At 50.0% G+C, this 25,695-nt stretch overlaps 1 protein-coding gene across 1 annotated transcript in view; it reads left to right on the forward strand.

Annotated features, from left to right (window-relative positions):
* The window catches only part of TRHDE (thyrotropin releasing hormone degrading enzyme), a 299,761-nt gene that overhangs the window by 152,770 nt on the left and 121,296 nt on the right, over positions 1-25,695 (forward strand). The window contains exon 7 of the mRNA XM_068164774.1: positions 16,196-16,261. Coding sequence (XP_068020875.1) covers positions 16,196-16,261 — 66 coding nt within the window. The remainder of the gene's footprint in view (positions 1-16,195; positions 16,262-25,695) is intronic.

Consider the following 25,695-nt stretch of genomic DNA (forward strand, 5'->3'; position numbering starts at 1 on the left):
GCTGGCTGTGTGCATCTCTGTGTGTGCATCTCTCTCTCCTCCCTATGAGGAGAGGCTGAGGGAGCTGGGGTTGCTTAGCCTGCAGAAGAGGAGGCTCAGGGGAGACCTTCTTGCTCTCTGCAACTCCCTAAAAGGGAGGTTGTAGGCAGGTGGGGCTTGGTCTCTTCTCCCATGCAAGCAGCACCAGAACAAGAGGACACAGTCTCAAGCTGTGTCAGGGGAGGTTTAGGCTGGAGGTTAGGAAGAAGTTTTACACAGAGAGAGTGATTGCCCATTGGGATGTGCTGCCCAGGGAGGTGGTGGAGTCACCATCCCTGGAGGTGTTCAGGAGGAGACTTGATGGGGTGCTTGGTGCCATGGTTTAGTTGATTAGGTGGTGTTGGATGATAGGTTGGATGCCATGATCTTGAAGGTCTCTTCCAACCTGGTCTGGTCTATTCTATTCTGGTCTGGTCTATTCTAGTCTAGTCTAGTCTAGTCTAGTCTTGTCATGTTAAGACTTTTACTTGGGATTTCCAGAGGGAAAGCCTCTAGGAATTGATTTGAACCTGTTATGTTCCTGCCACAGGAGGAAATGGTTAAGTGCATGCTCACTCCATTAAAGAAATGTGTCAGTTTAGCTAATACATTAAGGAAGCATCCACACCCATCAAATTCAAGCTTAATTTTTGCTGTTGTACTCAGAGGATCTAGGGAACAGCCAAGCTGGTGTGTTTCAGTGCTCAGCTTCTGAAAATGGAAGAGATTTAGTGCTGGTGATTCATGATACAGCCTAATTAATTCCCTGGAAAGAATTTCTTCAGCAATTCACAGAGATGAGATATTTTGGACACAGGCAGCTGAGCAGTGCTAGAGAGGGCTTTGCATTATCTCTGTTCTCACAGCTTGGTAGAAGGATAGAGATGTGTCAGGAACCTGCTGCTGTACTCTGCTGTAACCGTGTGAACAGAGCACTCTTATCCCATGACTGTGAGGCTAAGGCTGCTGTTTGGCTGAGAAAGGTAGGAAGTCATTCTGCCCTGTGCTCAGCACTGCTTAGGCCACATCTTGAGTCCTGTGTCCAGTTCTGGGCTCCTCAGTTGAGGAAAGATGTTGAGATGCTGGAAGGTGTCCAGCACCTGTCTGTGGAGCCCAGAACTGGACACAGGACTCAAGGTGTGGCCTAACCAGTGCTGAGCACAGGGCACAATGACTTCCCTGCTCCTGCTGGCCACACTGTTCCTGATGCAGGCCAGGATGCCCTTGGCCTTCTGTCAGCAGACATCACCACTAGACTTCTGCCATCTCTTGGTCCTCTTTAAGATGCTGAGGGTGACAGTTCCCTTAATTCAGTGCACTGCATGTAGAGGAGCACAGCAGCTCAGCTGGCTGGGTTTTAAAACAATTAATTGACAGCCATTTGTGCTGTTCTCTATCTGCATCTGAGGCAATTCTGCAGATATGACTTAGTCAAAACACTTTTGGTGTGTGTGTGTGTGTGTGTGTGTGTGTGTGTGTTTTGTTAAATTCCTCCAGGGTTTGACAGATTTCATTTTGGTTTTTAATTTTATGCAAGAGTTCTTTATCCCCCCCCCTCCTTCTTCCCCCCCTTTCTTTGTTAAATGTCACATTTCTGCTCCATCTTTGATGTACATTGTTCTTTCATTTTCATTCACGCTGTGTTTTTCCCCCAATAAGCTAAATTTCATGGAGCATCCAGCTGTGGTTGCTTAGTACCAACACAGATTGATTGTTGTGGGGAACGTGACTTGGGTATTGCTTGGTGGCTACTGCTCACATCACAGCAAATAATGGGCAAGATGGTGCTGTTTGAGGGAGGGCTTAAGTAGCCTGCTCTCCTCATGCTTGAACTGAGAATCAGGGAAATAGCTAAGGTTTTGAGAAACAAATAATACTGTGTCCATTCAGGAAGTTTGAACTGAACTTACACTAATGTACTTAAGATTTCATCTGGTTGAACAGGAGCCAGCAGTGTGCCCAGGGGGCACGGAAGGCCAGTGGCATCTTGGCTTGGATCAGGAACAGTGTGGCCAGCAGGAGCAGGGATGGAATTCTGCCCTGTGCTGGGCACTGGTGAGGCCTCACCTGGAGCACTGTGTGCAGCTCTGGGCCCTCCCTGCACGAGAGATCTTGAGGTGCTGGGGCAGGTCCAGAGGAGAGGCCCTATGAGGAGAGGCTGAGGGAGCTGGGGTTGCTTAGCCTGGAGAAGAGGAGGCTCAGGGGGGACCTTATCACTCTCTACAAGTCCCTGAAGGGAAGCTGTAGTCAGGTGGGGGTCAGGCTCTTGTGCCAGGCAACTTGTGACAGGAGCAGAGGGCATGGCCTGAAGCTGTGCCAGGGGAGGGTTAGGTTGGATGTCAGGAAGCACTTCCTGATGGAAAGGGGAATGAGAGACTGGGATGTGCTGCCCAGGGAGGTGGTGGTGTCGCCATCCCTGGAGGTGTTTAAGGCCAGATTGGATGTGGCACTGGGTGCCATGGTTTAGCTGATGTGTTAGGTCACAGGCTGGGCTTGGTGATCTCAGAGGTCTTTTCTAGCCTCAGTAATTCTGTGACTCTGTAAGATGTGTGGGGATAACTATGTTGGTGTTGCCTGGACATGACTGCTACAAAGGGAGATTCTTTTTCACTAGCCAGCTGGAGTTATGTGAATAATATGAATCAAATCTAATGTAATTACGGTGAAGGATGGAGTAACTCACACTTTCCTTAGCTGGAGAGAAAGTAATCCTGATCCTGAATTGCAGAGGTGCCAGCACACAGAAAAATAGCTGTTGCCCCCCTGACTGTGTCCCATTGTGTCTGAAAAATAAGCAGTGCTTTTACATACTAATCCAGGCTGGTTTGGAAGTTTCTTTTGGTTCATGATTCACCTTGGGTCTGTTGTGCTGGGTGGTGGTGTTTTGGTTTTCTTTCTTTCTATTTTATCTGTTTTAAGAGGCAGAGGAAGCAGCCAAGCTGGATGGGTGGAGGCTTTATGGAGAATGAGCAAACTAAATGGTTTTTTCTTCGAAGTTCACCTGTGTATTGTTTTCTTGGTCGTCCGATGGTTCCCTGCTCAGCGCCTCCCTCCCTGCTGCTGTCCTTCCTGCCGGGATGCTTCCTGAGTGTAGCTTTGATGTCACCACCGAGGGGTCGCTCTGAACCAAATCAGCACAAACAGCTTTCACTCCCGAACAGAGAATGGCAAGGCAGATGATTTGGTGGGGGTTGAACTAAGGAGGCAGGAATCACAAGAGCAGAGTGATCTTCCTTTTCCCCGAGAGCCCCGCCCCAGAACGAGGTGTAAAACTGATTAGGTTATCGACAGGTTTGATTCGGTGGCGAATTCTAGCAGGATGCTTGTGGGCAACTTTGGTACGATTTAGGGAATTCAGACAGTGGAAAAGGCTAAGCCACAAAATAGCTTCAGCCCGCTTATAAACTCCGAGGCAAGGCAGGACCCTTAGGGAAAGCTGATGGGGACGCCGGGTTGTGCTGACGAGGATGGATGGAGCAGGGGTTTGGCGACGGTCCCTGGGTCCTTCCTCGGTGGCAGGCTCCGGACCCGCAGGGTTTATAACCCATCTCGTGGATAAGGTGGCACAAATCCGCAGGAAAGGGACCCGCCAGAATCAAAGTGTCCACAGGCACGGCTGCGATGAGGGGAAACTCCTGCAGCGGCAGTGTCTGAGTAGTGCGAGGGAGCCGCAGCTTCCCGGCAGGCAGGGAGCAGGACCCCGGCGCAGGCAGGTCTGGGGGGAAGCCAGGTCCCAGTGCTGGGCTCTCCAATTCATAGTATCATAGTATCAGTCAGAATTGGAAGGGACCACAAGGATCATCTAGTTCCAACCCCCCTGCCATGGGCAGGGACACCCCGCACTACATCAGCCTGGCCAGAGCCTCATCCAGCCTGTTCTTAAACACCTCCAGGGATGGGGCCTTGACCACCTGCCTGGACAACCCATTGCAGGGCTTCACCACTCTCATGGGGAAGAATTCCTCCTCACATCTAGCCTGAATCTCCCCACCTCCAGCTTCATTCCATTCCCCCTAGTCCCATCACTCCCTGAGATCCTGAGCAGTCCCTCCCCAGCCTTCCTGTAGGCCCCCTTCAGATCCTGGAAGGCCACAATGAGGTCACCTCGGAGCCTTCTCTTCTGCAGGCTGAACAGCCCCAACTCCTTCAGTCTGTCCTCATAGAAGAGGTGCTCCAGCCCTCTGCTCATCCTTGTGGCCCTTCTCTGGACACCTTCCAGCACCTCCACATCCCTCTTGTAATAGGGGCTCCAGAACTGGAGGCAGTACTCCAGGTGGGGTCTCACCAGGGCTGAGCAGAGGGGGAGGATCACCTCCCTTGCCCTGCTGGCCACACTTCTCCTGATGCAGCCCAGGATCTCATTGGCTTTGTGGGCTGCAAGTGCACACTGAGAGCTCCTGTTGAGCTTCTCCTCCCCCAGCACCCCCAAGTCTCTCTCCTCAGGGCTGCTTTCCAGCCAGTTACTGCCCAGCCTGTATTTGTGCCTGGGATTGCCTCGACCCAGATGCAGGACCCTGCACTTGCTCTTACTGAACTTCATTCCGCTGCGAATGCAGAGCGAGTCCAAGACGGGAGCGGCAAAGGGGAGCGAGGGAAGGGAACAGGAGAGCGAGAGCACCGGCCGCTGGCTGGGAGCTCTGTTCAAGGCGTTTCTAGCCGATGTGTCCCAGGCCGGTGTACAATGGGTGCCAAGCACCCTGCTAATGACAGCTCCCAAACCCAGCAGACCTCCCCCACCAGTACACACCTGCGAGGGACCTGCGCCTGGCGGGAAGGATGGGTACCCTTTACCTGTCCCCAGGGGAAGGGGAAGGCAATGTCGTGCCTTTGTCTTTCCCCATTCAAACCTCGGCTGATGGAGATGGGGGAGAGGGGGGGTTGGAGCATCCAGTAACAGCAAACACGCAGTGAAGAAGAGATCCGTTGATGTTTGTGTGATTGTTATTGCTGCTGCTCGGTGTTTCATGAGGGAAGGGGAGACATGAGCCTGCACGAAGCTGTTTCAGCCTTGGCAGCCGCAGGGAGTTGTCTCTGCACTGTCCACATTTACCCTCACTGGTTACATTTCACGTTTTCTAAGGTTGTTCTGGAAGTTGCAGGATAAAATATTTTCACTGGGATTTCTGGCCTCTCACTTGGGATGTTTGCTGTGTAGACTCCTGCAGCTGAGTAGCCCTCATCTCCCTCTGTGTCCAGCAGATCCAGGGAGGTTCTCCTCCCCATCTACTCTGCCCTGCTGAGGCCTCACCTCGAGTATTGCCCAGATCTGGGCTCCCCAGTTCAGGAGGGACAGGGATCTGCTGGAGAGAGTCCAAGGGAGGGCTGCAAGGATGCTGAAGGGACTGCAGCACTGCCTGGGGAGGAGAGGCTGAGAGCCCTGGGGCTGTTTAGTCTGTAGAGGAGAAGACTGAGAGGGGATCTGATCAATGTATATCAATAGCTGAGGGCTGGGGGTCAGGAAGGAAGGGACAGGGACAGGCTCTGCTCACTTGTGCCCTGGGATAGAACAAGGGGCAGTGGATGGAAACTCCAGCACAGGAGGTTCCACCTCAACATGAGGAGGAACTTCTTGACTGTGAGGGTGGCAGAGCCCTGGAGCAGGCTGCCCAGAGAGGTTGTGGAGTCTCCTTCTGTGGAGCCTTTCCATCCCTGTCTGGATGTGTTCCTGTGTGACCTGTGCTGGATTCTATGCTCCTGCTCTGGCAGGGGGCTTGGACTGGAAGACCTCCAGAGCTCCCTTCCAACCCCTAGCATCCTGTGATGCTGTGATCCTATTTTGGGTGCATATCTCTGGAGGAGATGAATCAGGACAGCTCTAGTGCTCGCTTTCCTCTCCATTGCCTTTAAAGGAAGCCTGGGCAGTTGCTCACTTGTGTACAAGTGAGTAAGCATCAGATAGCTACAGTGTAGGCTTCTGCATTCAGGTGAATCTCAATCCTGTGGTTAAACCAGAACCAACAAAAGACATAAAAGCTAAACTAGCAAGGAAACAAGAAATGCATCTTCTAGGGAAGCATGACGAGGGCTGGTGGGGAGAAGGATGTAAGAGCAGTGCCCTTTCTGGGGCAGCCTGTTGTCCTCTTTTCACTCTCCCCCTCCCAGCTCCTTTACACAACAACAGATTGTTTCACCCTCACAAGAGTCAGCGGCACTTCATGCTTTCTGTGTTGTGCTGCTGACATTTCTCTCTCATGAGTACTTTTTGGAACGCTGAGGCAATTTTTGGTCCTTAAAAGGAGAATGCCGAATGAGTTTATATAAGCTCATTTGTAGCTCTCCACACAGGGCCCCTTGCCCTTGCCTCCTAGCTTCTGCATACTGCTGTGTGCTGCTTTGCTGAGTTCTCTATTGCTCCCTTCACTGCAATGGCTTCATCAGGTCATTATTTCAAGTGCTTTGCTTTGCTCTCAGCTCTGTACAGATCATCTACCTTCAGCTAGCAAGCACTCTGCCCTTCTTCAGGGATCACTCTTGAGCATAGAATCATAGAATTGTTAGGGTTGGAAGGGGCCTCAAAGCTCAGCCAGTTCCAACCCCCCTGCCATGGCCAGGGACACCTCACACTACAGCAGGTTGCTCACAGCCACATCCAGCCTGGCTGCAAACACCTCCAGGGATGAGGCTTCCACCACCTCGCTGGGCAACCTGTGCCAGTCTCTCACCACCCTCATGGGGAACAACTTCTCCCTAACATCCAATCTGAATCTACCCATTTCTAGAACAGCTCCAGGGAGGGGGCATCCAGCACTGCCCTGGGCAAGTTGCTCCAGTACCTCTCCACCTTTGCTGTGAAGAGTCCAGTCTAAAAGAGCATCCATGCACTCCCTCTTGTCCTATCACTACAAGCCCTTGTAGAAAGTCCTTTCTCAGCTTTCTCATAGGACCTTTTTGGGTGCTGGAAGGCTGCCCTAAGATCTCCCTGGAGCCTTCCTTTCCCCAGGCTGACAGCTTCAGCTCTCACTGCTTGTCCCTGTAGGGGAGGTGCTCCAGCCCTCTGATCACCCTTGTGGCCCTCCTTTGGACCCTCTTCAGGAGTTAGACGTCCCTCTCATGCTGGGGACAGCAGAAATGGAGGCAGTACTCCTGGTGGGATCCCCTGAGAGCAGAGTACAGGTGCAGAATCACCTTCCTTGTGCTGCTGGTCACCCTTCTCTTGATGCAGTCCAGCACACAGTTGGCCTGGATGTGTTGCTGTGTGATCTGCTCTGGGTGCTCCTGCTCTGGCAGGGGGGTTGGACTTGATGAGCTTTGGAGGTCCCTTCCAGCCCCTAACACTCTGTGACTCTTAACAGAACTATCTGACAAAATGAACATTTGCTGTCTCCTGCCTTGACACAGGTTCAGAAAGTTAATCAAATTGCTTAATTTATTAACATGACACAGACAGCAGATTCAGGACTGCCAGTGATAAATGCACTGACTGCAGGATGATCTCAGGATTAATAAATCCTGGCTGACATCCCACACAGTGGAGATGCAAAGCTTTGCAAGAGCCCTAATATATAACAGGAATAGCAGGAAAAGTGAAACTGTACTGCAGGTGCAACTCTCACCAAGAAAGGTATCCCTGTCTTTGGGGAGGAGAAGGAGCACAGCCCCTTGACTGTCCTCATCTCTGGTTTTTCATTTCATCTCCTGCTGCTACTGGTGCTTCTGCTGGTGCCCCTGCAGACCCCTCTTGTAGCTGCTACCCTCACAGAATACAGAATTAACCAGGTTGGAAAAGACATTTGAGATCATCCAGTCCAACCTATCCCCCAACACCTTCTCATCAGCTAAACCATGGCACCAAGTGCCTCAGCCAGTTCTGTTTTTAAACACCTCCAGTGATGGGGACTGCACCACCTCCCTGGGCAGCACATTCCAATGGCAAATTACTCTTTCTGAGAAGAATTTCTTCCTCACCTCCAGCCTAAACCTCCCCTGGCACAGCTTGAGACTGTGTCCTCTTGTTCTGGTGCTGGTTGCCTGGGAGAAGAGACCAACCCCCACCTGGCTACAACCTCCCTTCAGGGAGTTGTAGAGAGCAAGAAGGTCTCCCCTGAGCCTCCTCTTCTGCAGGCTGAGCAACCCCAGCTCCCTCAGCCTCTCCTCACAGGGCTGTGCTCCAGACCCCTCCCCAGCTTTGTTGCTCCTCTCTGGAGAGGTTCCAGCATCTCAACATCTTTGTTAAACTTAGGGCCCTGGAACTGGAGACAGCACTCAAGGTGTGGCCTAACCTTCTGCCTTGAGAGATGTTCCTCTTGTGGGCTTTACACTCTAGCCCTGATGCTCCTTGTCTTCTAGGTGATGTTTAGCATGATTTGGGAGGAGAGTTGAGTAACACAGTCCAGTATCTCATAATCACAGAACTGTTGAGGCTGGAATAGACCTCTGAGATCATCAAGTCCAGCCTATGACCTAACACCACCACATTGACTAGACCATGTCTGGCATCTGCCTAGTTTGGTTCATTAACACCCCATGGGGTGTTAACTTTAGTATTAAAATAGCAATTAATTAGGCAAAAGTTTTCTCCTGGGCACCCTCACCTTCAAAATGTGGGTTGAAGTTGGGGTTTTGTGTTGGATATGAGGAAGAAGTTGTTCCCCATGAGGGTGGTGAGAGACTGGCACAGGTTGCCCAGGGAGGTGGTGGAAGCCTCCTGCCTGGAGGTGTTTGCAGCCAGGCTGGATGTGGCTGTGAGCAACCTGCTGTAGTGTGAGGTGTCCCTGCCCATGGCAGGGGTGTTGGAACTGGCTGAGCCTTGAGGTCCCTTCCAACCCTGATAATTCTGTGGTTCTATGATCTTACCTTCACAAGGCTCCCTCCTTTTGGACACCTGCAGGCCAGCATCCCAGATCCTCATTTCACACAACACCTGCTGGTGGCAGATGGTGTTGGTCCCAAAGCATACCAAACCAACTTGCCTTCCCATCCCCCAGTGAGCTAGGCAGTCATCCCACACCAAGACAGGAGATTCCTTCTGGGGCTTTCTTTTGTGTAAGAAATGATTGCAGGACACAAGTTGCAAATGGAACAACAATTGTCTGTTACTCAGGAATGATGAAACCAAAATGGTTTGTTATAAGGTGTAATGAAGCTGGATGGTTCAGTAAGTCAGAGAATTCAATTAATTTACAGGAGTTGTGACCTGTATTGATGCCACAGGATCAGAAATGCAGGAGTGGGACTCTGAAAGTAAGTTTCATTTAATCTGAGATCAAGGCTGCAGCCCAGGTTGCTTTATCTTGGCGTGGAGAGAATGAGACTTGAAGGCCTTAACTCTGTGTCTTGTGGATTTCAAAGACGAGTTCAGCTCACTTACAAATGAATTTTGCTCCTGATTTTGGTTATGGATGGTCTTTGCCATGCAGGCTGATCTTTGGCAAATGCTTTCACTGTGATCTGCCTCAATTTGCCTTTCATTTGCAGGATATTGATATGAGAGCCTTACAATACATGAGCTCTGCTAATGAGCAGTGCTTCACCAGCCCTCTGTAGTGCCATTAATCACTGACTGAACATCTGCTGTAGTTGCCTGAGTAGGCTTTTATTAGGGTGAGATCCAGTGGCTTCAGGTGAGTTAGCTTTCACACTGGCAAGAACATGGCTATGTGTTTTGAATAGGAAGGAATTGCTTTTCACTGGACTTGTTAAAGCAATCTGTTTCTCTCTTGACAAGGTACTGAGCCATCCACTGCCTGGGGGAAAGCACTCAAGTCATCAATAAATAGGCAGGCTATGCTTTGGGGGAGCCAGGTTCACTCCTCAAGACTCCCCATGTCAATCCTCAGCTGGACAAATGCTGGCAAAGCAGAAGTTGCCCTGAGAGAGTGGGGAGCAGAGTAGTTACCTGCCAGGGAGTTCAGAGAATGATGCTGACAGGTTCCAAAGGGCATCCTCTGCAGCTGGGGAGAGCTGTTGTGATTTAGGACTTTTATGTAGGTTCAGGTATAGATCAGAGAAGCTTTCAGAAGGTGTGGGGAACCCTCTGGAGTCTGTATGGTTCACTCTGGCCAGGTGTGTAGGCTGTGGAAATGCCAGCAAGCTGGGCCATTCAGACCAGCCTAAGGCTGCATTCCTGTGCTCCTGCCACTGAACTTCCTGCTCTTACCTTCCTTACCTCCCAAGCCCCTCTGGGGAGAGTCATCTGCCAGGCTCCTTTCTAGTAAGGGCCTCTTCCTTATGCCAGTTGCTCTGCATACCCCTTCCTTTTGATACTTCTGCCTGCAGAGCTCTCTCTCTTCATCTGCAGTGAGAGTCATACTGTTTGCTGCCGTGCCCTCTCCTTCCCAGGGCCTGCGCCGTGTGGAGTGCTTCTGCTCTCATGAATGTATCACTGCTCTCTGTTCTGCTTGCTCTCAACGCGCAGGAAAGCTGGCAGGAATGGTTTCCTCCCTTTGCTTCCATTTACCTCCCCTCCACCCTAAGGGCTGCATTTCTTCCTGTTTCTCCTCCCTTCTCCCCAAGTCAGTTTTTTCCTCTCGAGGTTCTCTGGTTTTTCTGTTTTCCCCCTTTTTCTTATTAATCCCTTTCCCCTTCTCCACCTTCCCCTTTCTCCCCCCTTCTCCCTTTCTCCCCCCTTTTCCCCCTTTTCCCCCTTTTCCCCCCTTTTCCCCCCTTTTCCCCCTTTTCCCCCTTTTCCCCCTTTCCCCCCTTTCCCCCCTTTTCTCCCTTTCCCCCCTTTCCCCCCTTTCTCCCCTTTTCCCCTTCCCCCCTCTTCCCCTTCCCCCCTTCCCCTTTCCCCCCCTTTCCTCCCCTTCCCCCCTTTCCCCCCTTTTCCCCTTCTTTCCCCCCTTCTCCCCTTTCCCCCCTCTCCCCTTCCCCCCCTTTCTCCCTTCCCCCCCTTCTCCCTTTTCCCCCCCTTTCTCCCTTTTCCCCCCCTTTCTCCCTTCCCCCCCCTTTCTCCCTTTTCCCCCCCTTTCTCCCTTCCCCCCCCCTTTCTCCCTTTTCCCCCCCTTTTTCTCTCCTCTTTCCCCCTTTCCCTCTTTCCCCCTTTCCCTTTGTGGGGAGGATGGCAGAACTGGATCAGGCACATTCTCCTGGAAGGTTTAGTACCTAGGACTTGTGGGTTTCTTGCAGGTAGTTAATTGGTAGAAGGTCCTCCTAAAGTAGCTGAGAGTGTTGCCTGTGTGGCTTGGATCTCCTATTCAGTCTTTCCTTCCTGATTTATTTGGTTTGCTGTCTAAAGGCCAGCCATAGCTCCATCCAACCTCAGGCTAAATGTTACCTTGGAGAGGAATTCTGTGGTAGGAATTCTGTAGCTCTCTTCATGTGTAACTGACAGTTCTTGTTCTCTGCTTAGAAAAAGGCTCTGTGGGGACGATCCTAGGAAGGTATTTGCTTGCTTGCTTCTCACAGAAACCAGCAGAGTTGCAGTGCCTGCAGAGTCACAGAATCATAGAATTGTTGGGGTAGGATAAGACCTCTAAGAGCATGGAGCCCAACTGCTGAGCTGACACCACCATGGTCATTAAACCATGCCCCCAAGTGCCATGGCTGCGCTTCTTGTTTGTTAACACCTCCAGGGACAGTGACTCCACCACCTCCCTGGGCAGCCTGTTCCAATGCCTGGCCACTCTTTCAGTCCCTGATATCCAATCTAAATCTCCCCTGGCACTTGGTACTAGGAAGAACAGACCCACCCCCACCTTGCTACAACCTCCTTTCAGGTAGATGTAGAAAGCAATGAGGTCTCCCTTCAGTCTCCTCCATGTTAAACAATCCCAGTTCCCTCAGCTGCTCCTCACCAGCCCTGTTCTCCAGAGCTGCAGCAGCTTTGCTGCTCTTCTCTGGAGGTGATCCAGCAGCTCATTGTCTCTCTGTAGTGAGGGTCTCAAAACTGAGCACAGTACTTGAGGTGCAGCCTCACCAATGCCAAGTACAGAGGCACCATCATTTCCCTGTCCCTGCTGGCCCCACCATCCCCAATACAGGCCAGGGTGCTGTTGGCCTTCTTGGCCCTGGATGCTCAAGATGATCTACTCTCTGACCTTTCATGGCACCAAGGTCAGACTGGCAGGTCTGTAGTTCCCTGAATCCTCCTTCTGGCCCTTTGTGTAGATGGAGTCACATTTGGCAATCTCCCATCAACAGGGAGCTCCCCAGTCAGGCAGGAGTGCTGATAAATGATGAAGAGTGGCTTGGTGAGCACTTCCACCAGCTCCCTCTGTACCCTTGGGTAGATGCCATCTGACCCCACAGACTTGTGTGTGCATCTTCTGTGGTCTGTTAGGTCAGTAACTATCTCCTCTTGCATTATGGGGGGCTTCATTCTGCTCCCCATCCCTGTCATCCAGCTCAGGATATCCAGTGGACAGCTGATGCTACTGGGGCAAAGGAGGAAGAAGTAGAAATAGAAATAGAAATAGAAGTAGAAATTAAATAGAAATGGAAATAGATGTCCATTGCTACTGTGTGAGATTGAAACTGTGAGAAAGAAAGAGCAAGGGAGTGAGTAGAAAACTGTCTTTGTTTCACAGTCTCACAGTATCACCAGGGTTGGAAGAGACCTCAAAGCTCATTGAGTCCAACCTGTCAGCACAGACCTCATGACTAGACCATGGCACCAAGTGCCACATCCAATCCCCTCTTGAACACCTCCAGGGATGGTGACTCCACCACCTCCCTGGGCAGCACATCCCAATGGCCAATGACTCTCTCTGGGAAGAACTTTCTCCTCACCTCCAACCTAAACTTCCTCTGGTACAGCTTGAGACTGTGTCCTCTTGTTCTGGTGCTGGTTGCTAGAGAGGAGAGACCAACTCCCACCTGGCTACAACCTCCCTTCAGGTAGTTGTAGAGGGCAATGAGGTCACCCCTGAGCCTCCTCTTCTCCAGGCTAAGCAACCCCAGCTCCCTCAGCCTCTCCTCACAGGGCTGTGCTCAAGGACTCTCCCCAGCCTTGTTGCCCTTCTCTGGACACCTTCAAGTGTCTCGATGTCCTTCTTAAACTGAGGGGCCCAGAACTGGACACAGGACTCAAGGTGTGGCCTAACCAATGCAGAGTACAGGGGCACAATCACATAGGTGTGCTCACCAAGCCAGGCTGATGTCATGTCAGATAAAGACTTCTTTTCCTTTCAATAGTTCAGTATTCAGTATTCCTAAGGTTGGAAGGGACCTCAAAGATCATCGAGTCGAACCTGTCACCACAGCTCTCATGACTAGAGTAGGGAGGACACTAGTGCCCACTGCAGGCTTGAACTCACAACCTTCCCATTAAGGGTCTAATGCGCTATCGGATTCAGTAGATTAGCCAAGTGATATCAATCCTAAAATGATTACAGCCTTCTGGAAGGAAAGTGTACCTGTCATCTTTAAATAAAGATGATTTCATAATCACAGAATTGTCAGGGCTGGAAGGGGCCTCAAGGATCAGCCAGTTCCAACCCCCTTGCCATGGGCAGGGACACCTCACACTACAGCAGGTTGCTCATAGCCACATCCAGCCTGGCTGCAAACACCTCCAGGCATAAGGCTTCCACCACCTCCCTGGGCAACCTATGCCAGTCTCTCACCACCCTCATGGGGAAGGATTTGTAAGGATTCAGTCTGCTCAGTTTCATGCTTTGTGTGGTTTTGCCCTGCCCGAGTTGCTTACAGGCTTTATTCTCTTTATTTATCATATTTATTCTGTTATTCTTCTGTTAGTATTTTATTCTTCTATCCATTATATTGTTTTATTCTTCTATTTATGGTATCATTTTATCCTTCTGTTTATCTGTTTAGACAAAGCCATCTGCTTAAGCATCTCTGAGAAGTTCACTCACTCTGCTCCTCCAGTGCAATAGGGGTAGTGGTGATTCCTGACCTCTGGTCCTGCCAGCTCAAGCAGTCATCTCTTTCCATGGTGGTTATTTTCAGTGCTGCTGTGTGTTGCAGCTGGGACTGCTCTCCCAGTAGAGTGAGAACAAAATACTGCTTGTGGCAAGCCCTGTGGTACTGTGAACCACTTTCCTGCTCTTGAGTCTTTCTGAGATGGATGCTGTTGTGGAAAGAGAAGCGAGAGGCTTTTCTCCTCAATTACTGTTTGACCCCTCGTAGTGCAGGAAGTCAGATTACTTTGTTGTAATAGTCCTTTTGGCTTTACAACCTCTGAATCTTTGTGAGAAGTTTCCTTTTTGTCTTCTAAGCCTAGTTGCTGAGCCTCCAGCTGTAGCTGAGGTGGTTGAGTTCCAGCATCACCTTTTCTTCCACCCTTTGGTTCGCCGGCGCTGCGTTCAGCCTCTCCCCTCTGCTGTGGAGATCAGTGCTGGGTAGAATGTGTGCCTGCTGGGACTGGGAGGCTGGTTTGCTGGAGCCTGTGTGACAAAGTGGGAGGTTACAGCTCAATCTTCAAACCAGAGCTGCAAAGGAACTGCTATGTGAAGTGGAGCACTAGTGCTCTAAAGACGGCTGCTCTGGCAGGAGCTGCTCCTTGGTGTGAGCTCCGAGAGGTAGAATCCTCTGTGAAACAAAAGGCATTTTTTAGATCCCTGCTTTGCCTGGAGGGGCCAAAAGCACAAGAACTGGTATAAGGAGAGTGTTAGACAAACACTTAGCTCTTTGCAAGGCGGTCTGGGGAACAAGCTGGCTGCTAATCAATCAAATACATATGTCCATATCTTATAAATGCCTATGGGAATGATCCACTTCCAGATCATTAGATCTTGAAGGCTCTCACAAAGGAGAGCAGTGTCACTGAACTCTGATTTACAGTAGTATAAAGGAGGTGAAATTGCTATGACTAATCTTTGTGGCAGAATTTAGCATGGACATTATCTTTTGCTCTCATTTACAACTGTGCAGCACTCTGGAGTGAACAGAAGGGCTGGGGACAACCAGTTGTGGAGCTGACACATCCATCCTCCTGCAGTGGAGGGAGAGTCTTTTATGACCTGCCTATGGGGCAGGATATTAAGAGCACCAGTCTGCTTCCTCACTGTTCCTTGTAAGCATTTGCATGATCCAGGGAGGTTCTCCTCCCCCTCGACTCTGCCCTGCTGAGACCTGATGTGAAGGTGGTTAGTGAACTGTGCTCACAGGACAGTTATTATGCATGGGGTTCAACAAGTCAGAGTGCAGGGTTCTGCATCTGGGCCAATCCCAGGCACAAATCCAGGCTGGATGCAGAGTGGGTTAAGAGCAGCTCTGAAGAAAGAGACTTGGGGGTGTTGGCTGATGAGAAGGATCCCTTCAGGTATTACAAAGCAGCTCTAAGGTCTCCCCAGAGTCTTCTTCTCCAGGCTGAAAAAGAAGGGGGAGGCTGGGGAGGGACTGCTCAGGATCTCAGGTAGTGATAGGACTAGGGGGAATGGAATGAAGCTGGAGGTGGAGAGATTCAGGCTGGAGGGGAGGAGGAAGTTCTTCACCTTGAGAGTGGTGAAGCCCTGCAATGGGTTGTCCAGGGAGGTGGTTGGTGCCCTGTCCCTGGAGGTGTTTAAGGCCAGGCTGGCTGAGGCTCTGGCCAGGCTGATCTAGTGTGGGGTGTCCCTGCCCATGGCAGGGGGGTTGGAACTAGATGATCCTTGTGGTCCCTTCCAACCCTGAATGATACTATGATACTATGACCTCACCTGGAATATTGCATCCAGCTCTGGGCTCCCCAGTTCAGGAGGGACAGGGATCTGCTGGAGAGAGTCCAAAAGAGGGCTCCAAGGATGCTGAAGGGACTGCAGCACTGCCTGGGGAGGAGAGGCTGAGAGCCCTGGGGCTGTTCAGTCTGGAGAGGACCCCTGGAAGGAAGGAAGGGACAGGGACAGGCTCTGCTCATTTGCACCCTGGGATATAGGACAAGGGGCAATGGATAGAAACTCCAGCACAGGAGGTTCCACCTCAACATGAGGAGGAGCTTCTTGACTGTGAGGGTGCCAGAGCCCTGGAGCAGGCTGCCCAGAGAGGTTGTGGAGTCTCCTTCTCTGGAGCCTTTCCAGCCCTGTTCCTGTGTGACCTGTGCTGGATTCTATGGTCCTGCTCTGGCAGGGGCTTGGACTGGAAGCTTTCCAGAGGTCCTTTCCAACCCCTAACATCCTGTGAGCTGTGATGATCTCCTCTCTCTCTTTTTATTCCAACACACATTAAGGGTCTATTGATCAGCAGTTCCCCAGGTCCCAGTGCTGGCTGGCAGCACCTCCTGCAGTTCCTTGCTGTGTAACTCTGATGTACAAAAGTGATACCTTCTGATTGTCTTGGGTTTTGTTTTTATTCCCCCCAGGGTGCAGCTCTCATTCGAATGTTGGCTAACTTCATGGGTCACTCTGTGTTTCAAATGGGCCTACAAGTAAGTAAAAGCATTTCTGTCTTTCTGCAGATTTCTCTCTCTAGCAGTTCCTCTTCCTCTCTTCCTTCACTTTCCCCCCCTTTTGATCCTGCATTTGAATCTGTTTGTGGGAATGCTTCTTTGCTTCAGGACCATCTGAGGCACCAACATGTCCTAAAACAGCACAAGTGAATATGGTGCAGTTTTAACCAGGAAAAGGATATCTTCCTTCAAGTGTTGTTGGTGGGACTTGATGATCTTGGAGTTCCCTTCCAACCTGGTTGGTTCTGTGATGCTGAGTTCATGGCAAATGCTGAGTAGTGTTTCACACCTGCAGGTTTTGCCTATAGGTCTTGATGTGTCAAGTGGTTGCACACAGTTTGGTGTCCATTTCATGTCATGTGGAAGCCATTTTGGCCATGTCACAACTGTGTGAAGGGCTTAGCTGAGGACAGAGCTGCTTCTCTTCAACTGCATTTGCATGCTGATAAATCAACTAATAGCAAACGATGCCAAGCCAGCTAGAAAACACAGAGCCCTGAAACTGGTAATGCTGTACTCAGCACTGCTTAGGCCACACCTTGAGTCCTGTGTCCAGTTCTGGGCTCCTCAGTTTAAGGAGGACATTGAGACACTTGACTGTGTCCAGAGAAGGGCAACAAAGCTGGGGAGAGGCCTTGAGCACAGCCCTGTGAGGAGAGGCTGAGGGAGCTGGGGTTGTTTAGCCTGCAGAAGAGGAGGCTCAGGGGAGACCTTCTTGCTCTCTCCAACTCCCTGAAGGGAGGTTGTAGGCAGGTGAGGGTTGGTCTCTTCTCCCAGGCAAGCAGCCTCAGAACAAGAGAACACAGTCTCAAGCTGTGCCAGGGGAGGTTTAGGCTGGAGGTGAGGAGAAATTCTTCCCAGAAAGAGTAATTGGCCCTTGGGATGTGCTGCCCAGGGAGGTGGTGGAGTCCCCATCCCTGGAGGTGTTCAAGAGGGGATTGGATGAGTCACTTGGAGCCATGGTTTAGTAGTCAGGAGGTGTTGGTTGACAAGTTGGACTTGATGATCTCTGAGATCTTTTCCAACCTGGTTGATTCTATGATTCAGGTTGGACTCGATGATCCTCGAGGTCTCTTCCAACCTTACTTATACTGTGATACTGTGATTCTTTGCAGAGAAACAGTTTTGCCTTCCCTTCCCCCACAGCAAAATCCTTGAGCTTTAGTTGTACCTCTGAGGGCCTTCTGCCTTAACAATGTTTTGAAAACTGACTCCTCCTCCTCAAAGCAATTCAGAGGAGGGTAAGGCTTCCCTGCAAAGAGAAAGGAGCCCAACGTGCTGATTGCCAAGGATGAACTCTTTCCAGCAACCAATCAGTGCAAATGAGTGTTTTGTAAATGGCTTCAACCCAAACAAGCCAAAGCAGAAAGCCCACAATGCAACTCCCCTTACTCCATGGCAGTCTGCTTGAGTAAACCCTGCGAGGGGCAGCTGTGATGGATGAATGATGCATGCCGCAGCCTGCTACTTAGAAGTGTCCTTTAGAGCGAATTGATGTTCACCTGGAACACAATTATGCCAAGATGGGAAGAGCAATCAATCTCACCTGCTCCCAGGGAGTTTTTCCACCTTGAAATTAAATAAACTGCAGCTGGGAGCAGGTCATTTTCAGCCACATTAATTGGAAGGTAAAATATAGGAATAGGTGCTTCTAGCTTATTTATATACAGTCTATTATTTTTATCTCTGACATTGTTTATAAATGGGTTGGGCATGCTCTGTGATTTACAGAGGGATTCAGAGAGTTATGTATGTAGTTATTTGTATTTGATAGATACTGTATTATTCAGAGAGACTTATATACTTATGTTGTTTGCACACTGTATTATTTATATTAGTTTATTATATTATTTATATTGTTTAATTATATTACATTATTATACATTCTGTTATTACACATTCTGTTATACATTATGTTATTATGCATTCTGTTATACATTATGTTATACATTGTGTTATTATACATTATGTGATTATAACATTATGTGATTATTATTATACATTATAGTATTATACATTATATTACAGTATTATATAATTAGATTAGGTTAGATTTATTGATGATCTGGATGAGGGCATTGAGTCCATCATCAGTAAATTTGCTGATGACACCAAGCTGGGGACAGGAGTTGATCTGCTGGAGGGTAGAGAGGCTCTGCAGAGGGACCTGGACAGGCTGGGCAGATGGGCAGAGGCCGAGGGCAGGAGATTGAACACATCCAAGTGCCAGGTTCTGCACATTGGCCACAGCAACCCCATGCAGTGCTACAGGCTCTGGGGTCAGAGTGGCTGGAGAGCAGCCAGGCAGAGATGGACCTGGGGGTGCTGATTGATGGTAGGCTGAACATGAGCCTGCAGTGTGCCCAGGCAGCCAAGAGGGCCAATGGCATCCTGGCCTGCATCAGGAAGAGTGTGGCCAGCAGGAGCAGGGAGGTCATTGTGCCCTGGACACTGCACTGGTTAGGCCACACCTCGAGTCCTGTGTCCAGTTCTGGGCTCCTCAGTTTAGGAAGGAGGTTGACTTGCTGGAACGAGTCCAGAGAAGGGCAACAAAGTTGATGAGGGGCTTGGAACACAGCCCTGTGAGGAGAGACTGAGGGAGCTGGGGTTGCTTAGCCTGGAGAAGAGGAGACTCAGGGGTGACCTTCTTGCTCTCTACAACTACCTGAAGGGAGGTTGTAGACAGGCAGAGGTTGGTCTCTTCTCCCAGGCAACCAGTACCAGAACAAGAGGACACAGTCTCAGGCTGCACCAGGGGAGGTTTAGTCTGGATGTTAGGAAGAAGTTCTAGACAGAGAGAGTGATTGCCCATTGGAATGGGCTGCCTGGGGAGGTGGTGGAGTCACCATCACTGGAGGTGTTCAGGAGGAGACTTGATGGGGTGCTTGGTGCCATGGGTTAGTTGTTTAGGTGGGTTGGATTGGTTGATGGGTTGGACATGATGATCTTGAAGGTCTCTTCCAACCTGGTCTGGTCTATTCTATTCTATTCTATTCTATTCTAAGACATTGTATCTATAACTCATAATTTACAAGCATCAAATGCATATATAATTATATTAATTTAATAAATTATATTTATCTAGCTAAATTATCTACAATAGGTAATTTTTATCTATAAATATGTATTATATATAAATATTTAAAGGCTTATTATATATATACATATCTGAATGCTTATTCTATATACATATCTAAATGCTTAGTCTATATATAAATATCTATACAATATATCTATGTATAAATGAATTATCTATTGATGTTTTAATTTATATACAAATAAATTATAACACTATAAATTATTTATCTAGTCTTTTATAGAGATGGTCTAAAATGTTGCATGGACAGGTTGCTGCTGCCAGAGGGGTGTGTGGCAGGCAGCAGGCAAGGCAAGGAAGCTTGCTGGGGAAACAGAGCTGCTGGGAGAGCTTGCAGGACATTGAGGGTTTGCAGTGTCACCTGCTCAGGGGACAGGTTGGGATCGTTTGTGAGGGGTAAGGGCAGGGCAGGTACACAATCTTCATGGCAGGTACACAGTCTTCATGTCCAGCTATCTTGAAAACAAAGCTTTCCTTCACTCTTGCATATGCCAAGTGTTAAACCCTTGTCTTGTTCAAGCTGGTAAGACCTCTGTCACTTCAGCAAGCTCCCTATTCAGAGAGTCACAGAATGTCAGGGGCTGGGAGGGACCTGGAAAGCTCATCCAGTCCAACCCCCTGCCAGAGCAGGGGCACCTACAGCAGATCACACAGGAACACATCCAGGCAGGTCTGGAATATCTCCAGGCAGAGTCTTTTGCTGCACAGATCAGTTTAGGTGTGAATTAACAGCACTTCTTTCTCCCCAGAAAAGGACTTTCACTCAGAGTTGTAAGAAGAGAAGGTTCTGATACCCTGTTGTAAACAATTTTCACACATCTTCCAGAGAAAGAGCAGTGTGCAAGCTCTGCTGAAGTAAATGCCTATGAAAGAGTTCAGATCAAAGAAGAGGGCTAGGCAGTGATTAAATAACCATAATTGCCACCAAACTGTAATGAAGCTTTGTTTTTTGACACAAGTGGCTGCCCATTCTTTCTGCTTTTCACCAGCTCTGCTCTGCACAGAAGCTCTTCTGTTTGCCGATGAGAGGCTATGAAAAACCTGTGCAAATCTACCTGCTGAAAGCCTTGGCAGCAGTTCAGCAGGGAGATGCTGCTCTAACTTCTTGTGTAAAAGCTGTTTGAAATCTAGACAGAGACTTCCCCTGCTGATGTCTCCTGGTTAAACAAATAAAACATGAGCTCCATAAGCTCATTCATAAGCTATTCATGGTAGAACAGGAGCTGTGTGACACAGGCTCACAGAAACAGTCAGCTTGGGAAAGAGCCTCAGGATCACCAAGGCCAACCCAGAACCCTGCTCTGCAAGGCTCACCCCTAAACCACAGCCCCAAGCACCACAGCCAAACCACCTGCAAACACAGCCAGCCTTGGGGACTCCACCACCTCCCTGCCCAGCACATCCCAAGCCCTCACCACTCTTGCCTCGAAAAAAGCTTTCCTAATGTCCAGTCTGAACCTCCCCAGTGGCAGCTTGAGGCCATTCCCTCTTCTTCTGTCACTAATGACCTGGGAGCAGAGCCCAGCAGCAACCTCTCCACAACCTCCTTGCAGGGAGCTGTAGAGAGCCAGGAGGTCTCCCCTCAGCCTCCTCTCTTTCACACTAACCATCCCCAGCTCCTTCAGTTGCTCCTCATCAGATTTCTTCTCCAGGCCCTTCCCAGCTTCCTTGCCCTCCTCTGCCCTGGCTCCAGCACCTCCACATCTCTCTTGTCCTGAGGTGCCCAAAACTGGACCCAGCACTGGAGGTGTGGCCTGCCCAGAGCTGAGTGCCATGGGACAATCCCCTCCCTGCTCCTGCTGGACACAGCATTGCTGATCCCAGCCAGGATGCCATTTCTGTAGGCCTAGATCTCCATTTCCAAACTAAGGCTAGCAGTATCTATTGCCTCCCTGGGAGATTTGTGCCTTCTGCTCCCCAGCTGTCAGTGATGCACTCACACCAGAGCAGACAGCATTTAAGACAATTGTATGTAGCAGTCAGGAACTGGGGCTACATTGCACATTCAAAGTGTACCAAGCTCCTGACCAGGTCAATCCAGCTGCCAGGGTCCCCTTTGTGAACTGGTGGTGAATGGTGCCACATCCAGCTGGCAGCCAGTCACCAGTGGCATCCCCCAGGGATCAGTGCTGGGCCCCATCCTCTTTAACATCTTCATTGATGATCTGGATGAGGGAGTCGAGTCAGTCATCAGCAAGTTTGCAGGTGACACCAAGTTAGGAGCAGATGTTAGTCAGTTAGAGGGTAGAAAGGCTCTGCAGAGGGACCTCGACCGACTGGACAGATGGGCAGAGTCCAATGGGATGGCATTCAACAAGTCCAAGTGCCGAGTGCTGCACTTTGGCTACGGCAATCCCATGCAGAGCTGCAGGCTGGGGTCAGAGTGGCTGAGAGCTGCCAAACAGAGAGGGACCTGGGGGTGCTGATCGACAGCCACCTGAATATGAGCCAGCAGTGTGCCCAAGCGGCCAAGAGGGCCAATGGCATCCTGGCATGCATTAGGAATAGTGTGGCCAGCAGGAGCAGGGAGGTCATTGTGCCCCTGTACTCTGCTTTGGTTAGGCCATACCTTGAGTCCTGTGTCCAGTTCTGGGCTCCTCAGTTTAAGAAGGACATCGAAACACTTGAAGGTGTCCAGAGAAGGGCAACAAGGCTGGGGAGAGGCCTTGAGCACAGCCCTGTGAGGAGAGGCTGAGGGAGCTGGGGTTGCTTAGCCTGGAGAAGAGGAGGCTCAGGGGTGACCTCATTGCCCTCTACAACTACCTGAAAGGTGGTTGTGGCCGGGAAGGGGTTGGTCTCTTCTCCCAGGCAAGCAGCACCAGAACAAGAGGACACAGTCTCAAGCTGTGCCAGGGGAAGTTTAGACTCGAGGTGAGAAGGAAGTTCTTCACCGAGAGAGTCGTTCGTCATTGGAGTGTGCTGCCCAGGGAGGTGGTGGAGTCACCATCCCTGGAGGTGTTCAAGAGGGGATTGGATGTGGCACTTTGTGCCATGGTCTAGTCATGAGGTCTGTGTGGATAGGTTGGACTCGATGATCCTCGAGGTCCTTTCCAACCTAAGTTATACTGTGATGCTGTGATACTGTAACTGACTCAGACACTGTCCTGTGTACAACAGCCTGGGCAACTGCAGAACCCAAATCCTGGTTAAACGACATACGAGAAACACAAGGGAGAGAAGGCAAAGATAAAATTAGCATTAGCATTTACCAGTAGCTGCACACTGAAATTATGCATCTTCAACCACTTTAGTTTTCCTCAAACAGAAGCATTTGGCTGCCCACAGAGTCTATTCAAGTCCTCTGGATGCTAGAGGAAGGACTTCCATTCTGGGCAGGGATCTCACTTTACTACGCACTACATCTTCCACACCTTCACAGGGAGAAAATACTGTGACCCTGCAACTCAGGGAAGTTCCTTATGCATATTTTTACTGACCAACTGGCACAAAAAGAGAAAAGCTACAAAAGAACTCCATAACCCTGAAGTTCTTTAACAAAGGCAAACCTGAAACCGGAGTGATGGAAGTTAGAAGCTGGAGAACTGCTGAGTGGGCAGAAAAGACAAAAGCTGTTATCAATCCTGTGAGACTTGCAGGGCACAAAGCAGTGAGGTCAGCTCCTGTGAGATTTCCTGTGTCTCCTTTTGTCCTGCTTTTAACATGCTCAAGTTATCTTGTTGACAACTGTCAGTAGAAGGGAGACACTTCGATGCATAAAGGAATCAGTAGCAATCGACTTAAGGCCAGGTCACAGCCAGTATGTCCATGGCTATACTTTGAAGCTCACCCAGGTCAAACACACTGTGCTCTTCTAAACTAGAGGAGAAGGGTGCAGAACTTGCTGGAAAATACTTTACTCACCATCTACTAATTGCACCAGCTGCAACTCCAGAGATACTCCAGCTGTAAAGATGCTCCTGCCCAGCAGCAAAAGTTATAGCCCCACACTTAGCACTGTTGATCAGGGGACAGCAGAGAATCATCAATGGTCAAGGCCAGAAGGGACCTCCAAAGCTCAGCCAGTCCAACCTCCCTGCACTCAGCAGGGACATCCCCAACTAGATCAGGTTACCCAGAGCCCTGTCCAGCCTCACCTTGAATATCTCCAGGGAAGGAGCCTCAACCACCTCCCTGGGCAGCCTGTTCCAGTGTTCCACCACCCTCATGGTGCAGAACTTGTTCCTTACATCCAATCTCAATCTGCTCTGCTCTAGTTTGAAGCCATTGTCCCTGCTCCTGTCCCTGCAGGCCTTTGCAGACAGTCTCTCTCCATCCTTCCTGTAGCCCCCTTCAGATACTGGAGCACTGCAGCTCATTGCTTGATGGAGCCTGATCCTAAGGTGCCTGATGATCCTTTGTTTGTTTGGTTTGGTTTTACAGACTGTTTTTTGGTTGTTTTGTTTTGATTTTCCTTCATTATTTTACAGCAAACTCTATTATGAAGTCTTTAATGATGTCTCATTCCAAACATCATACAGCCAACTGTGGTGAACTGGGAGTAAAGATACAACACAGCAGTATGATAGAATGGGAACACTGCTTAATATACCATGTAAAAACCAGAGTATGAAAGAATGCTGAGGAAATAGATGGATACATTTGTGGTGTGAGTAGATTCTTGCACAGAAGTGGCAAACGAAACAGTACCTAGAAAGTTTCTGACAGAGCTTCATAGAATCACAGAATTGTCAGGGGTGGAAAGGACCTCAAGGCTCAGCCAGTTCCAACCCCCCTGCCATGGCCAGGGACACCTCACACTACAGCAGGTTGCTCACAGCCACCTCCAGCCTGGCTGCAAACACCTCCAGGGATGAGGCTTCCACCACCTCCCTGGGCAGCCTGTACCAGTCTCTCACCACCCTCATTGGGAACAACTTCTTTCTAACATCAAATCTCACTCCAACTATTTCTAGTTTTTCTCCATCCCCCCCCCAGTCCTATCACTCCCTGACACCCTCAAAAGTCCCTCCCCAGCTTTCTTGGAGCCCCCTTCACATACTGCAAGGCCACAATTAGGTCTCCTCAGAGCCTTCTCTTCTCCAGACTTCACAACCCCAACTCCCTCAGTCTGTCCTCACAGCAGAGCAGCTCCAGCCCTCTGCTCCTCCTCGTGGCCCTTCTCTGGACACCTTCCAGCACCTCCAGATCCTTCCTGGCACAGAGGCTCCAGAACTGGGCACAGAGCTCCAGCTGTGGTCTCACTGAAGTGGAGCAGAGGGGCAGAATCCCCTCCCTGGCCCTGCTGGCCACACTTCTCTTGCTGCAGCCCAGGCTCTGCTTGGCTCTCTGGGCTGCAAGTGCTCACTGCTGGCTCCTTTTGAGCTTCTCCTCCACCAGCACCCCAAGGCCTTTTCTTCAGGGCTGCTCTCAAGCCAGTCCCTGCCCAGCCTATATCAGTGCCTGGGATTGCCCTGACCCAGCTGCAGGACCTTGCCCTTGGTCTTGTTGAACCTCATGAGGTTGTCATGGGCTCACCTCTCCAGCCTGCCCAGGTCCCTCTGGACCACAGGCAGTTTCACATTGACTGCCACATTTCAAACAGACCACAGGCATGCAGAGGTGTCTAAAAAGCAGGAAATGCTAAGGAGTGTGGGTGAAAGAAAGCCTGAGCAGCCAGCTTGATGATGGTACCAAGTGATGGGAACGTGAGCCCTGCTGTATTTAACAGCGGGCATGTCACATTTCCCCTGATAGCTCCTCTGAAAGGTTGACCAATTTGTTTCAATACAGTGGCCACTCAACAGCACCAAGAAAAGACAGAGCACATCCAAAGCACTTCATGGAAATTCTTCTTCCAGATGTACAACATGAAGCCTAAAGCACAAAAGCAGTTAATTTATCACAGGAGCTGAGATTCCTACAGTAACTAATTCAAAGTGCTGATGATGCACTAAATCAGAGTGAGTGATGAGCACACAGAGAGCAGCACGAGAAGTTCAAAAGGATACAGAGCTGGGTGATCAATGAGCTGCCACTTGGCAAATGAAATGCAGTGTTGACAAAGGCTCAGCTTTGGAGAGGAGGCTCCAAAACAAGCAACATTGAATATGAGGGAAATTGCAATGAACCACTGCAAAACTGCCTTGCAGTGCTGCAGGTGCCTTTCAGAGCTTCAGATCACCAGGCTTGCTCTCTGTGTTTAATATGAAAGAAAACAGATCCCCACTGGCAACTTGAAGGAGAGCTTTGCCATAGGGGAGCAAAACCTCCTAGGAAAGGGAAGGGAGTGACACAGGCATGCAAGCAACCACCTGGCTCAGGCACACAGATTAGGAACAGCACAACACAGCTGAAAACCTCACACAAATCTAACATG

Source organism: Melanerpes formicivorus, unplaced genomic scaffold (genome assembly GCF_026170545.1).
Source record: "Melanerpes formicivorus ecotype bairdi unplaced genomic scaffold, bMelFor1.0.p_v2 SCAF_3, whole genome shotgun sequence".
NCBI lineage: Eukaryota > Metazoa > Chordata > Aves > Piciformes > Picidae > Melanerpes > Melanerpes formicivorus.